The 15,119-nt window shown below is 37.6% G+C and overlaps 1 protein-coding gene across 9 annotated transcripts in view; it reads right to left on the bottom strand.

The window, feature by feature from the left end:
- The window catches only part of PCCA (propionyl-CoA carboxylase subunit alpha), a 389,313-nt gene that overhangs the window by 177,161 nt on the left and 197,033 nt on the right, over nt 1-15,119 (bottom strand). For all 9 annotated transcript variants that reach the window (XR_013824953.1, XM_079903492.1, XM_079903491.1 and 6 more), the window contains one exon: nt 144-287. Coding sequence is in view for 8 of the 9 variants with exons in the window: in XM_079903492.1 (XP_079759618.1) it covers nt 144-287 (144 nt within the window). In the remaining variant the exon portion in view is untranslated. The remainder of the gene's footprint in view (nt 1-143; nt 288-15,119) is intronic.

Genomic DNA, 15,119 nt, shown 5'->3' with positions numbered 1-15,119 from the left:
TTTTTCTGGTTCATTTCTGGATTACATAATCAAATCCTTGACACAAGGTATAAAATCCTAAGTTTACCTTGTTGTTTAGCTATATGTGGTCCCATAACTCAGGACACAACCACCATCCTTCCTCCCAACATCATTCATTTTACCTCGGCATAAACCCGACATTCAACTGCCCAGCCGTTGATGGGAATATCAGCTTGTTTGTGCCTGAGAGGGTAACCCTTGGCAACACGGATCATTTCTTGGACTAGGTCCAGGCCAGTAATGCATTCTGTGACAGGATGCTCAACCTGCAAGGCCAAGATGTGCCAGTCAACAGTTGTAGGAAAAGGTAAATAAACAGAAATAAGCAAGAACAATATCAATAATTTCTGGGTAAAATGAGGTTAATTATATTTAATAGTCAATCATATTTGATTATTTAAAAAAATTTTATTTTATTTTATTTTTCGGCTGCACTGGGTCTTAGTTGTGGCACGCGGGACCTTCAGTTGGGGCACGCATACTTCTTAGTTGTGGCACACATGCAGGATCTAGTTCCCAGACCAGGGATCAAATCCGGGCCCCGTGCACTGGGAACGCACTGGATTGGTGGTCTTATCCACTGGACCACCAAGGAAGTCCCCATATTTGACTTTAAAACGATCTAAGAGAATAAAATTAAAGAATCAACACCATATAGTACAAAGCTGGGTAAGAAAAATGACACCCCAAAATTATTTGTAAACTATCTGTACTACTTTTCCCAGTTTTTATTTAGATGTGGTCCAACAATGTTTAACACTTTTAATTTTGAAACTAATTCTTACCTGAAAATTACATATTTAGATACAATCCTCAATGTGGCTGATAATCAACCTATTCTGCTACACTTAGCATGGCATCTATAGAGGCAGCTTATGATTTTCCAAAGCACTAATCTCTTCTGAGTTTCACCCACTTGCATGCTTTCACTAACCTGTCCTGACAAGCAACCAGACTAGTGTACTCTTACATCAAGGCAGCATAGCAGAAACGAGCAGATGGGTCCTGCAGGTTGTTTTCCCTCTAGACCTATGTGGGGAGTGCTTAGCATGCACAGTAACAAAACTGAGCCAGTGAAATCACTGCTCTCTCAGCAAACTGCTGATAACTACTTTGGATGATGCTGTCATGGAGATCCCTGGCCTTCCACACTACCACACGGGATACACATATACAAAAACATGCAGAGACATACAGGAATACTAACAGACATACACATCCTTATAAATCTGATCGACTGCTTACAAGATCCTAAACTTAACTGAGCTAAAATAAAGCCACTTTGGCACTGGTAAAGAGTAGATAATCTGTCTGTCATGTAAAACCTTGAATATGTTTTGAAAATTTATATTAAACTTTGGCCACATTTGCTGCTTTGATACCAATTTCTTTTCTCATAAAAATTACGCATGTTCTAAATGCACTTCACAATAGTGTCTTTATCATGACATGTCATATTTCATACACTCTGACACGGGAAAAGGTCAATGAACAAACGAACTGTCTTCCCATCTTCAACTACACTAATTGAAGGACAGGACTTAGTCATTATAATAATCTTGAAGCTTATCATAAGCAGACAATGCCATGGTCTTTAAAAAAAAAAAGCTTTGTAAAAATAAACAGATGGGATCCATAATTAGCTCTGTGTGTGTTATGAGTTTGTTTACAGTTTCAACATTTTAAGACATTTTGACATAATTTTAATGACAAATCATCACTAAAATAAGCATCGACCCTTTGTAAAATAAATGTGACACTAAGTAAAGATCTTATTAGATAGTTGAGAATATATCAATATATTTTTGGAAGCAAACTATGATTTTGAGAGAAACAAGATTTTTTAATTTATTTATTTAATTTATTTTTTCGCTGCATTGCAGCGAGCAGGGGCTACTCTTCGTTGCGGTGTGCGGGCTTCTCATCGCAGTGGCTTCTCTTGTTGTGGAGCACGGGCTCTAGGTGCACAGGCTACAGTAGTTGTGGCACGCGGGCTCAGTAGTTGTGGCTCGCAGGCTCCAGAGCACAGGCTCCGTAGCTGTGGTGCACGGGCTTAGCTGCTCAGCGGCACGTGGGATCTTCCCAGACCAGGGCTCGAACCCGTGTTCCCTGCATTGGCAGGCAGATTCTTAACCACTGCGCCACCAGGGAAGTCCCAAGAAACAAGATTCTATACGATAAATATAATAAGAAAGGAACGATTGTAAAGCCCCTCTATTAGTGCTAGAAACAAATTTCATGTAAGAAAGCATCTTACCACCATAACTATTCAAGAGCTGAACCTACTATGTGCCCAAGGGCTCTATATCAGTACTATCCACATATCTTTGTTAAGTGAGAAAACATTTTTAAAAGCTCAGAGAATGATTTAGTTTCATTCTTCTGCATCTAGTGCCCAGAAAAGTACACACTATATAGTAGACAGATAAATATACATTGAATGAAGGAGCAGCAAATCCAGAGTCACACCTATAGTAAGTGGTAGAGGCAGGGTTGGAATTTATGTCACTCCAGAGGTGATATGACCTTCCTGTTCTTCCTCGTGGAAAAATGTATATGAAAGAACGTAGTTAACATAAACAGCTATATAATTATGAGCTGCTGTCTTTTACAAAATACATTATTACAAAGTCTAAAGATTTGGTCAGTCAAAAATTCATTGTAAGGCTCTGTTTCACCCTAGAAGACCTCCCTATAATATGTAGGAAAGAAAAGTTTATTAGACCTGTATTGAATAGAATCTAAAAATGGACTCACTTTAATCCAACTTAGAGTTACATAAAAGTAACAACATTTTACAGTCTTAATTAGTGAGCTTCAAGTATTTCAAAATAAAGTAAGTAGATAACTAAAATAATAACTAGCTGCTAAAGGCAAAATCATTAAAGAATTTTTAAAAAAATATCCACTTAGGTTCAAGTATTGTTAAAGTATACAAAATAGTCTGACGTACCTGAATTTTTCAGGTAACAGTAATATGTCTTTTTAAAGTAAAACAATTTTAAACATTTTTGAAAGAAATCTTTCTAAATACATTTTAATAGAACTCTGAAGTTATTTAACAGGATGTGTGAAACATTTCCTTTAGACCCTGTATTATTATTATCATCAGGAATCTTGTAAATGTAACACTGACTAAATAACCGTGTCTATCCCCCATCCCTGAGAATTTAGGCATAATTTCCCTGTGCAAGTTAAACTCAACACTTAAGAGATAAGAGCAGAGGTTACAAAGAGACAAAATGGCTCACAGGCCAAAATATAAATCAATGAATGATTTTTAAATATCATTAAAATACTATCCTCTAGCCCTTGAATAAAAATCTAGTGTTTAAAGACAAAAGGCCAGGGATACCCTGTTCTTGCCTGGAGAACCTACCCCTGCAGGACTTTGAGGCCCAAAAGTCAACCCAGGAAGAAGAATGAAAGGCCTGAAAGTTTCTGAAATGCAGAGATATAAAAAAATGACTATGAACTCTCTGAGCACACAGCCTGTTGTCCCTTATTTATCCTCAGATATTCCAAATGTTTCCCTTGTTTATCCACAGAAAATAAAACTAGTGAACTATGAAAAAAAGAAAGAAAGAAAAGGAAAGGAGAAAGGAAGGGAGGGAGGTAAGATCAATGGAAAGTAAAGGTGGATAACTGGAACAAAAGGTTATAAAAAGAAAAAAAAGATTGGCCTCTGGTAAGCCAACAAGTTTACCTTGTCGAACCTAGAAGAAAAAACGACCTCTGAAAGTATGATGCTAATAAACATCTATTCTGAGGGCTAGTATGTGGGGGGAGGGGTGGGGGACAAGGTTTCTGAGTGACTTCTCTCTGGGAAACACTGAGTTACCTGAAGTTAAACAGGCTTATTTAAGAAAAGACTCCTCAGACCCACTAATCTGTGAATATGCCTCAGGACTCTAGGAGGAGACTGTACAGCACTTATGTCACCACACACCTTCTTTTGCAGACTATCTTTATGGACTGAGACGTCCATAGAACACACGCTTAGAAACAATGCCTTTTCTAAAGGTTCAAAACACAAACATTCAAAATACAAAACTCAATTCCCTTATGTGACTCTGTGCTCACCAAACCAATTTTTGGTCTTCATACATGATTTCCCTATTCAACAGAAATGTGTGCTAGTTCCAAGAAACATATGAATGAGGGAACCAGATAGTATGATTGTGCATTAGAGATGAATATACTGACATTCTAGTATATAAATCTTGTGATTTAGTCAGCAAAAGTAATACCTAGCCATAGAGAGAGAGAGAGAGAGAGAAAATACATACACATACAAGCCCAAAAAAGAGTAAGCCCATCCAAGTTAGAATTTCTGAATCCTCAAAGGCAAATTATTGAATGGGATATATTCATCAAGTCAGTGCTATTCTGCAGGTTCTATTAGTAACTTATAAATCAGTTTGTACTGGCAATGCCCCTATCTCGCCATGAACCTTTTGTTCAAACAGATACGAACAACTACAATCATCAAATGCCTTATTATGATACATAATCACACTCAAGATCTAGAATGAGTATGTATAGTTCTATACACCCACCTACATTAGATGGTCACAGTCAGCCAGCTTTTTATAGATCTATTTGCTATTTTAATTTAGTCTTCTTAGTCACCATCAAACTGCCACTATTGTCAGTGTTTATGTAGACCTCTTGCCACTCTTACTAATTTGTTGCTTCAAATGTATTTCTCAAAAAAATAAATAACTGAGCTTATCAAATGCAATGGTGAGGTAAACTAGGTGTTGCTTCACCTGAGTTCTTGACGTATCAAATTTCAATAGTTATAAATTTAGAAAAGCTAAATCTTTCTGGCATTGTGTTGTCATTATCTACCTTCTGATTCTAAAAGTTATAATCGTAAATCCTGCCACTGCCACTGTAGTCTTTAGCCTTATTCCTCCTTAAATACAAACTAGGAAGTATCTAAAACTAATGAAGGAGAGAATGAGATATGTCCAGAGTCTCAAAGTATCTCCCTATAAGACACCTTCATTAATGACAAGGGGAGAAACACTAACACTACGGTGAGGAAATGCAAGAGATGCCACCTTTTTTTTTTTAATTGGAGTTTAGTTGCCTTACAATGTTGGGTTATTTTTTCTGCTGTGCAGGAAAGTGAATCAGTTATACGTATACATATTATCTACTCTTTTTCAGATTTCCTTCCCATTTAGGTCACCACAGAGCACTGAGTAGAGTTCACTGTGCTACACAGTAGGTTCTCATTAGTTATCTATTTTACACATAATAGTGTATACATGTCAATCTCAGTCTCCCAATTCATCCCACCCACCCCTTCCCCGCTTGGTAACCGTAAGTTCGTAAGAGATGCCACGTTAACGAAGCCAACATTACCAGTAATGGGATAAACAGACATCGCATGCCTCCTATATGGTGCTCGGGAAAGAACAACAGCATTTCTGTAGTATTCTTGCCAAAAATGCAAAGCCTGAATATAATCAAGAGAAAAAAGACATGCAAAATGCAGGACACTCTAGAAAATAAATGGCCTGTGCTCATAAAAAAATGTAAAGACCATACTTGACCAAAAAAACAAAAGAAAGACTAAGGAACTGTTCCAGATGGAGAGAGACTAAAGAGGCATGGCAAGTAAATGTAACATAGGATCCTGAACCAGAAAAATGCTGTATTTTACTATAAAAGACAATAGTGAACAAGTGGTGAAATGTAAATATGATCTGTAGACTGGATGATAGTAATATGTCAATGTTAATATTCTGATGTTGATAATGGTACTGTGGTAATATAAAAGAATTTTCTTGTTTTTAGGAAATACATATTTAGGGGTAAAGAGGCACCAGGCCTGCAATTTACTCTGAAATGTTTCAGGTAAAGAAGATAGATACAGAGAAACAAAGATGCAGATATAGATACAAGGATAAAGCAAATGTAAATGTTAGTAAAGGGTGTTCAGAAATTCTTTGTAATGTTTTGCAGTTTTTCTGGACATCTGAAATAACTCTAAAATAAAAATTAATAAAAATTAAAGCAATGTCACTAGAATTTTTGTTTTTATATTACAAAACATTATTAAAATAAAGATATCTGACTTGATCAACATTATTTTCTCTTCAATCAGAACCCTCTCATTGTGCTAAATAAAAATAATCAACAACAGATAATTTGTTCAATAATGTTTTCTCTAACTTAAACTTCTAAATACTTTATTGTGTTGATGACCTAATAATTCTAAAGATTTTAAGAATGGGTAACTAGATAACAGGCAAGTATTCCTCGAGGAGAAGATGATTCAGGCAAATTTTAATTACACACTAAAGTTAACTTCAAACGAAAATTAACAATGAGGCAAGTTTAAAAGAGGAGAAAGTTCCAAAAAGTGTGGAGAGAAGTCAGATCAATGAAATTATGTGTTACCTTGGCCACTACAGAGAAGGAGGGTGATAAAAAGTATTCAAAGTTCCTTGAATGGAGGGTAATTGTTTTTCAGGTGGTACGTGGAGGCCCAAATGCTTAGTCAAAGCAGAAGCTGTCCCTAAAAGCAGAAGACCCATGTACATACCATAACTAACATCTCTGTGGCACTGAAATTTACCAAATCCCTCCAAATGCACAAACTTGTTCCCTATTCCACTGTCATTTTACGGACAAGGTACAAGAGATACTCACAAGGGGTATAAGGTAAGTAAATATTAAGAATTTTCTAATATTCAAATAATGTTATTTTAAATTAACATAATTTAAAGTAACTTCTTTATTAAATATGTCTAAACAAGATATTACAAAGACTTAGTTTGTGAAAGCCATTTTTTGTAAGCAGAACTTTTTAAATTCAACTCAGCAAAGCAGTACAGGTATGATTACCTGTTGAAATGTGAGGAAACTGTCCTGTTATATAAAATCGGGCTTCATAATGGTATTTGGCATAATAGGTCTTTTTCGTTTGTTGTTATTCTGGCCTGAAAGGACAACTGATGTCATTATTTTTGGTTTTGCTCTTTCAGTTCAGAGAGAGTCTTTGTCCAGAACAGAATCTAACATATACCTATTAAAATTCTGAAACTCTACCTCCTGAGAATACAGGGTTTCAAAATAAAGATCTAAAGTTATTAGATTTTGATCCACAGGGCTTAAAGATAAAAAGCATGTTGGGAAATAGGCCCCAACACACCATCCCTGTAAACTCACCTTGAAAATAATGCCTATATTCAAGGGTGGCAGTGAAAACTGAACAGTTTCTATTACAGAGCTTTCCTGTTGACCCCAACACAAATAGTCAGATGAAGAAAGGATAAGAGAACTGTTTAGGCGCTGAACTGCATCTCCTCTGCCCAATTCACATCTTTAAGTCCTAACCCTTAGTACCTCAGAATATGACTGTGTTTGGAGATACGGTCTTTAAAGAGGCAATTAAGTTAAAATAAGGTCATGAGGGTGGGCCCTAACCCAACATGACTGATGCCCTTATAAGAAGAGATTAGGACACAGACAACACACAGCACAGAAAAAAAGACCATGTGAAGACACAAGAAGACGACGTCCATCTGCAGGCCAAAGAGAAAGGCCTCCAGAAGAAACTCATCCTGCCAACACCTCGATTTTAGACTTCTGCCTCCAGAAGTGTAAGAAAATAAATGTTGCTTAAGCCATCCACTCTGTGGTAACTTGTCATGATAGCCCTAGAAAACTAATACAGGAACAAATTTGAAAAGTTAAAATCTAGGTAAGAATCCAGAACTCAAAGACACCAAAATAGTTTATAAAATGCTTTAAAACAAAAAACTACTGAAAAATGCCTGACAAGTTTAACTATTCATATCCATATAACAAAAACGTCTTTCCTTCAACTTTCTAAAAAGACTCAATAAACATTAAGTGAAAGTATAACATGCCCTTCGTTATATTCTCAGTTTCCTAGGAGAGTAACTTCAAGTATCCCAGAACATCCCAGTTCTGGCTAACTCTAGCCAGTCTGATAATCCTGGCCTCTATGACCTTAAATATAATCAAAATGTCAACTTCTGGGCTTCCCTGGTGGCGCAGTGGTTAAGAGTACGCCTGCCGATGCAGGGGACACGGGTTCGTGCCCCGGTCCAGGAAGATCCCACATGCCGTGGAGCGGCTAGGCCCGTGAGCCATGGCTGCTGAGCCGGCACGTCCGGAGGCTCCACAACTGGAGAGGCCACAACAGTGAGAGGCCCACGTACCGCAAAAAAAAAAAAAAAAAAAATGTCAACTTCTGTCCAGATCTAAAATATCACTTCTGGCAAGAATGGAATTTTACAAATTAATTACAAATCCATTTCCCTATAATTTCTCTTATTTCCACCAATTATTCTTTCAGTCAAACAGCCCAATTCATAAAAGACCAAACTCTTTTAGTAGTTTTTAAATTTAAAACTGCTCTGAAATTAGAATATGATATTTGTTCAGTTACAGTCCATTCTCAGAAATCAGAATTTATGTTGCAATAATTTTTATTCTTTTAATAAAAGAAACAGCAAAGGATAAGAATCAAGATGCTAAAAAAGTGTTTCTAAAGCCCTCCTGGAATGTAAGGTTCCATACGATACAGAACTCTCCAACGGAAGCTCTGGTTGGATGTGGGGATATGCAGCCTCCGCAGAATTTCAACAGTTCTGTTGTACTTTTCTTCCACAGCACAGGTAGATTCCTCCTCCACTGTAGCAATCAGTATAAGCCACTGACTAAGGTCTAACAAAAGGGGTACAATTTAGCTCTCTGTTCTCAAAATGGTGGAATAGCCAGCAGACCACATTTGGGCATTTAATGACTTTAAGACCTTACTCCTTTCTATTTGGGAGTTTTCTAGGTTTTTCAATCTTTGTAGACTATAAAAAGACTGCTTTTCCAAAAAGATAACATCTAAAAATTGCCTAGATTTGGAAATTAACAATTATACACACACACAATTTGGAACGGTATATTCAAGGTCCTAATATTAATCTTAGCACAAAGGCCTAAGCAGAAATAGTTTATCAATGTAACACTTTTATCAGTTCATTTTTAGAAGAAAGAGTTCCACATCCATTTTTCTCCTAGACTCTTACACAAACACCTTTACAATGAAAAGGCTTCTTTCAAAGCAGTATTTCCACTATGTTTGTTCATTTGTAACAATAACTTTTCAGTCAACTGACAAAAGATTAATAAGAGAAAGTTATTATTAATTTGTAGCTCAGTTTGCCATCTGAAAAACAATGACTACTGACAGGGTTTATTAATTATAATGACAACAGTAATAGTAAACATGTTGGGACTTCCCTGGTGGCACAGTGGTTAAGAATCCACCTCCCAATGCAGGGGACATGGGTTCGAGCCCCGGTCTGGGAAGATCCCACATGCTGCAGAGCAACTAAGCCCCTGCGCCACAACTACTGAGCCTGAGCTCTAGAGCCCACAAGCCACAACTACTGACCCCGCGTGCCACAACTGCTGAAGCCTGTGCACCTAGAGCCCATGCTCCGCAGCAAGAGAAGCCCACGCAGTGCAAAGAAGAGTAGCCCCTGCTCGGTGCAACTCCAGAAAGCCCGCATGCAGCAACGAAGACCCAACACAGCCAAACATAAATAAATAAATAAATAAATAAATAAATAAATAAATAAATAAATAATAAACGTGTTAACCAATGTTTAACAAACATAGCATGCAGGATATTACTGGTAAGATTCTTACAGTGAGGAAGAAGAATGAGTGCTTGGTATAAACCAGGCACTATTCTGAGTATTTAAATGTATTAATTCACTTAATGCTCACAATGCTATAAAGCCAGTGCTATATTACTGTCACTTTACAGATGAGGGAAATAAAGTATAGAGAAGCTAAGGAACTTGCTTACAGACACACAGCTAGGAAGGAAAAGAGTTAGGATTTACTTGTACTAAGTGAAAATAGTGGATGTTTGCAATTCATGGAAAAAATGATTAAATGAGTTCCCCATTAGTCTACTACAATTGTTCTGAACCATTCTAGGGTCTAGAACCTCACCAAATCTCTCCCTAGAAAAGTGTGGATCCAATTTCAGAGGGTCCACAGACTCCCCTACAACTCATTAAAGAGTCCAGATAACCCAGGTTAGAAGCTTCTGCTTTGGGAAGATGGCAATTCCAACATGGCTCACTCCCTCCCCACAGTCTCTATTTCCCCAGACTTAGGGAGCTGCTGAGGATACGTGAAGTGCAAAGATTTGGGGCAAAGTGACAGCCAACAACAGGTAATAGGCTCTTCTCTCTCGTGGGCTGGGCAACACTGAGAGACTAGCTTCAGAGACCGCTAGGGAAGAATGAGAAAGGCACTGGTCATGGAGACAGCTTGGCCTGCAGACATCCACGGACCCTGGAGAGAAACTCAATAAAGGCTCCAGAAGAGTCCCTGGTCTCTTCACCAAAGAGTCTGAGTCAATAAACGATAGCTGGATTCTGTCCTTGAGACAAGGGGAATGCTAGGAGACATATGCTCTTGTTGTCCTCAGGAGTAGATATGGTTCTGTCTGCAACCACTTGAAGAACACTACCCCAGAACGTTACATCAAAGAGAAGTCAGTACTGAGCACCCAAGACAACCACAGTAGAGGGTGTACCCAACTGAGAAAGGATAAACATTTGGAATAACGATCACATATGTCAAGTGAAATAGAGCGGCTGAGGGACAGAAAAAAAAATTTATCCAAAAAACAGTAAGGGCACTTAGAAACTTCGAAAGTAGCAATATAAGCACACACACACCCCTATACGCAATCAGACTTTCTGGGATAAAATAACAATTTCCCAATTATGCAATTCAGTCAATTACTTAGAAGATGATCACTGTTTGAACCTGAATTAGTAGCCTGGAAGGAGAACATAAAGAAATGATATCAAGAAACAGAGCACAGGGCTTCCCTGGTAGTGCAGTGGTTGAGAGTCCGCCTGCCGATGCAAGGGACACGGGTTTGGGCCCCAGTCCGGGAGGATCCCACATGCCGCGGAGTGGCTGGGCCCGTGAGCCATGGCCGCTGAGCCCGCGTGTCTGGAGCCTGTGCTCCGCAACGGGAGAGGCCACAACAGTGAGAGGCCCGCGTACCGCAAAAAAAAAAAAAAAAGAAAGAAAGAAACAAAGCACAAATACAAACTGAGAGTAATCATGAGGGAAAAGATATGAGCCCTAGAGGGCTTGTCCAGAATACCTAACCTGCAAATAACAGGAGTCACCAAAGGAGAAAACTAACAAATGAGGAGAGGAAATAGTCACCAGAAGAAATTTCCCCTGAAATGAAGAGACACTTGAATCTGTACAACTGAAAAGGGCACATGGAGCAAAAGGCAGAGTTGATGGATATAAACATATACCTAGTCATGTGAAGAAGAAAAAAAAAATTCCTGAATTCCAATATTTAAGAAAAAGTTGGGTCACCTTTCAGACAACAAGAATACGTTACCTATAATGGAAGACAAATCAGAATGACATCAGACTTAACACTAGAAGCTAGAACACAGGAGAATGTAAAAACTACAAAAGACTAGAACAGAAACTCAAAAATCCTATACTCAATCAAAATATCATTCCTCTTTCACAGCTAAAGAAATATACTTGAGGATGGGGTATTTCAGAGCATATCATTCACATACTCCAGCTGAGGAAATTATATGAAAAAACTTCCTAAACAAACAAATGAACTAGGGCAGAAATCTTAAAAAAGGAGAAAGACAGAGAAGCTACAGTAAATGAGACATGCCTAGGGGTGTGTACCTAGAAGCTAAAGGGACTCTGGAAACAGAATAGATAAAACTACAAGGGAAAGTAACACATAGCCTAGAACCATTAAATTATCTCAGAGACTCTTTACTGCTGGAAAGTGGAGAGAACCAGTTATATCATCTTTACAAATACTAATGGAGAAAAGGTCTAACTGAAAAGGAGGATGAACATAAATACAATTTTAAAGGACAAAATATCTACAACTTATCAATAGGAAGCAACAGGAATAATTAGCAATTTAATTCAAGCAACAAATAGAAAAAAGAAAAAAACTGGAATATTATTTATAAAACACAAGTAAAGATGATAAAATCAAGTATTTAAAGTCAGAAGGACTAAAATTTCATACTAAAAGAAAGAGTGTCAGACTGGGTTTTTCAAAAAAAACTTATAGAACAATTAAAGCAAGTGATACAGAACAGGCAAATAAAACAAAAAGAAGCAGGACACAGACATAGAAAACAAACTTATGGTTACCAAAGGGGAAGGCGAGGAGGGATAAATCAGGAGAATGGAATTAACATATATACACTACTATATATAAAACAGGTAAAGTACAAGGACCTACTGTACAGCACAGAGAACTATACTCAATATTTTGTAATAATCTATAAGGAAAAGAATCTGAAAAAGAACATGTATATATATATACACATATATAAATAAAAAACTGAATCACTGTGCTGTACATCTGAAACTAACATGACATGGTAAATCAGCTACACTTCAAGTTTTTAAAAAATTTTTAATAAAAAATAAAGTCAAAAAAAATTTTAACTGGGATTCACATATATATACTAATATGTATAAAATAGATAACTAATAAGAACCTGCTGTATAAAAAAATAAAATAGGGCTTCCCTGGTGGCTGAGAGTGGTTGAGAGTCCACCTGCTGATGCAGGGGACACGGGTTCGTGCCCCAGTCGGGGAAGATCTCACATGCCGCGGAGATGGCTGGGCCCGTGAGCCATGGCCACTGAGCCCGTGCATCTGGAGCCTGTGCTCCGCAATGGGAGAGGCCACAGCAGTGAGAGGCACGTGTACCACAAAAAAATAAAAAAATAAAAAATAAATAAAATAAAATTCAAAAAAAAATTTTTAATAAAAAAAAGTAGGAGATGCAACATGATATGAGTCAAGGTGGAATTTAAGATTAAACAACTTAAACAAGATAAAGATATTCTGTCATGATAAAAGGCAAACAGTAAGGTATTTCCTTACTGTATTTATATTACTCTCTTCCTACTTTCCAACTCCTAAACACCCTCTAACTATCACTGTCTAGGGATGTTTTTTCCTAAAAGAACAGGGGAATATAGAGCCAAAAGGGAGGTGCTTCCATTACGGGTGAAGTTAGATCAGATAATATCTAGCAGTGATTTAAACTCCAGGAATATGAAGAATAAATTCTAGTGCCCAGATAGTTGGGAACGGCTCAGACAAATATAGGAGCAACACTGGCTACAATGGGGAGCAAAGGCTGCCTTCTGAGTTTAGACCCAGGAGGTCTTCACTTTTGCCTAAACTCAGTTTGCCATGAAAATTCCAAAGAGAGCAGATGTTCGGATTTGCCCTCCTTTGGGCATCTGCCTGACCATGATTAGTGTGTGAGTGTATAACGTGCTCATGAGTGAGGGTTTCGTCAAGCCGAGTGTGTAGGTGTATTGTCCGTATTTGTGTTTACTTTTTTTTTTGATCTCATTTGTTCAGATTTTTTAATCTCTTGTGTTTCCTAGAGCTGCTCATGCCCCACCTCCACCTTTGTCTTTGCAGCACTCAAAAGTTATTTTCTTCCCATCAAATATACGCTGGCTAGAACAAGAGTTATTTCTGCTAGGCAGCATCTTACCCCCAGAGCTCTCCAGCTCTTCTGCCTAACAGTTTTAAATCGGAGATTGAAGAGTCAGTTTTTCCAAACCACCCGTTTTCCACGCTAGCTTGCGAGGCCTTTTCAATTCTTTTTGACTCCATGCGCCTCTGCTACACTGAGATAGGACACAGTTATGCTTACGGTGTCACCAGTTCCAGAGACGAAGGGGAAAAGGTGCACCAGGGCCCACCTAGCAGACGGGTTAGGTTGCTGCTGGGAGGTGGGGTGTCACTGTTCCCTTTGCTCAGGCACGCTGTTTCCAGGACCCCTCAGAAACTGGTCCCCACTCCTCTCCAGGGCTCTTCTCATCCCTCTATTCATATGCGTGTGTGTGTATTTTCCCTGTGACACTGGCAGTGACAGTAATTTCCCGCCCAGAGAGAAGCTTGTGGTCCATGATGCTCCAAGAATGAATTTCCAAGTATTTGCCAGTGGAGGTGCAGAAGCTGTGACAAGAGTGAGTCAGTGTTGCACTTTCAGAGCAACTGTATACTGCAGTAATAAATGGAAAATATCAGCAAACAAACAAACAAACAAAAAAAACACACACACAGGCAAACAGCAATAAACCTATACTGTACGTATTATTTTGTAGATATATATGTAAACATTATTACAAGTGCAAGCAAAGCTGAGAGATGTATACTGAAGCAGTTATGGATGAAATTATTTAATGTCTGACATTTGTGTTAAAATACTCCAGCTATAAGGCGTAAAAGCAAGGAAAAGGAGGCATACATACAGGAAACAATACTGGCCAAGTTAAAACTGCTCTAAAAAATAAAATCTTATTTTTTAATAAATTATGAAAAACTTTATATATCTAAGACATCCTTGCATTTCTTTCTAAATAAAACAGATCCAATTTAAAAAAAAGAGAGAGAAAAGATATAGAGGAAGTGAATAAAACAACAACCTTCAATAACATTGGGTTTTCTTTTGCTTTTTTTGGTGAACTTGGGCAAGTTAATAATTTTGACTTTTTAATAGATATTACCTCATAAAATACTGAAGGTCTATAACAGAAGGGTCTAGAAAGATCTTTAAAGGCCTACCATTGAGAATGATACCAGCAACAAATGGATTCACATCTAAGTCTGAATTTTTAAAGAAAAGATAATGCCTATTATTAACTAGACCCCAGAAAAAGAATACTCCCACAGTTTGCTTCGAAAAAAATACATATAACTTTATTACTAAAATCTGGTAAAGACAGTATTTTAAAAAGAAATAAAAATATTTATATTCACAAAATCCAGCAAAATACCAAAAGGAAAATCACTATGTCTAATTAAAATGTATTCCAGGAATATAAAGGAAATGTATCAGAAGAGTCCATAATGTTAATAAATTAAAAGATAAAAGGGCCACTTCTTGCCTTATCAGTAGTAACTGGTAGATAATTAGGAATTTTGACCACAACTAGGGACAAAGAGGAGATCTTACAAGCCTTTAGAAGGAGAGAAAAAT

This window comes from Stenella coeruleoalba (genome assembly GCF_951394435.1).
Source record: "Stenella coeruleoalba genome assembly, chromosome: 18".
Lineage (NCBI taxonomy): Eukaryota > Metazoa > Chordata > Mammalia > Artiodactyla > Delphinidae > Stenella > Stenella coeruleoalba.
The sequence above is the reverse complement of the archived record's forward strand: the minus strand, read 5'-3'. Positions and strand labels throughout refer to the sequence as shown.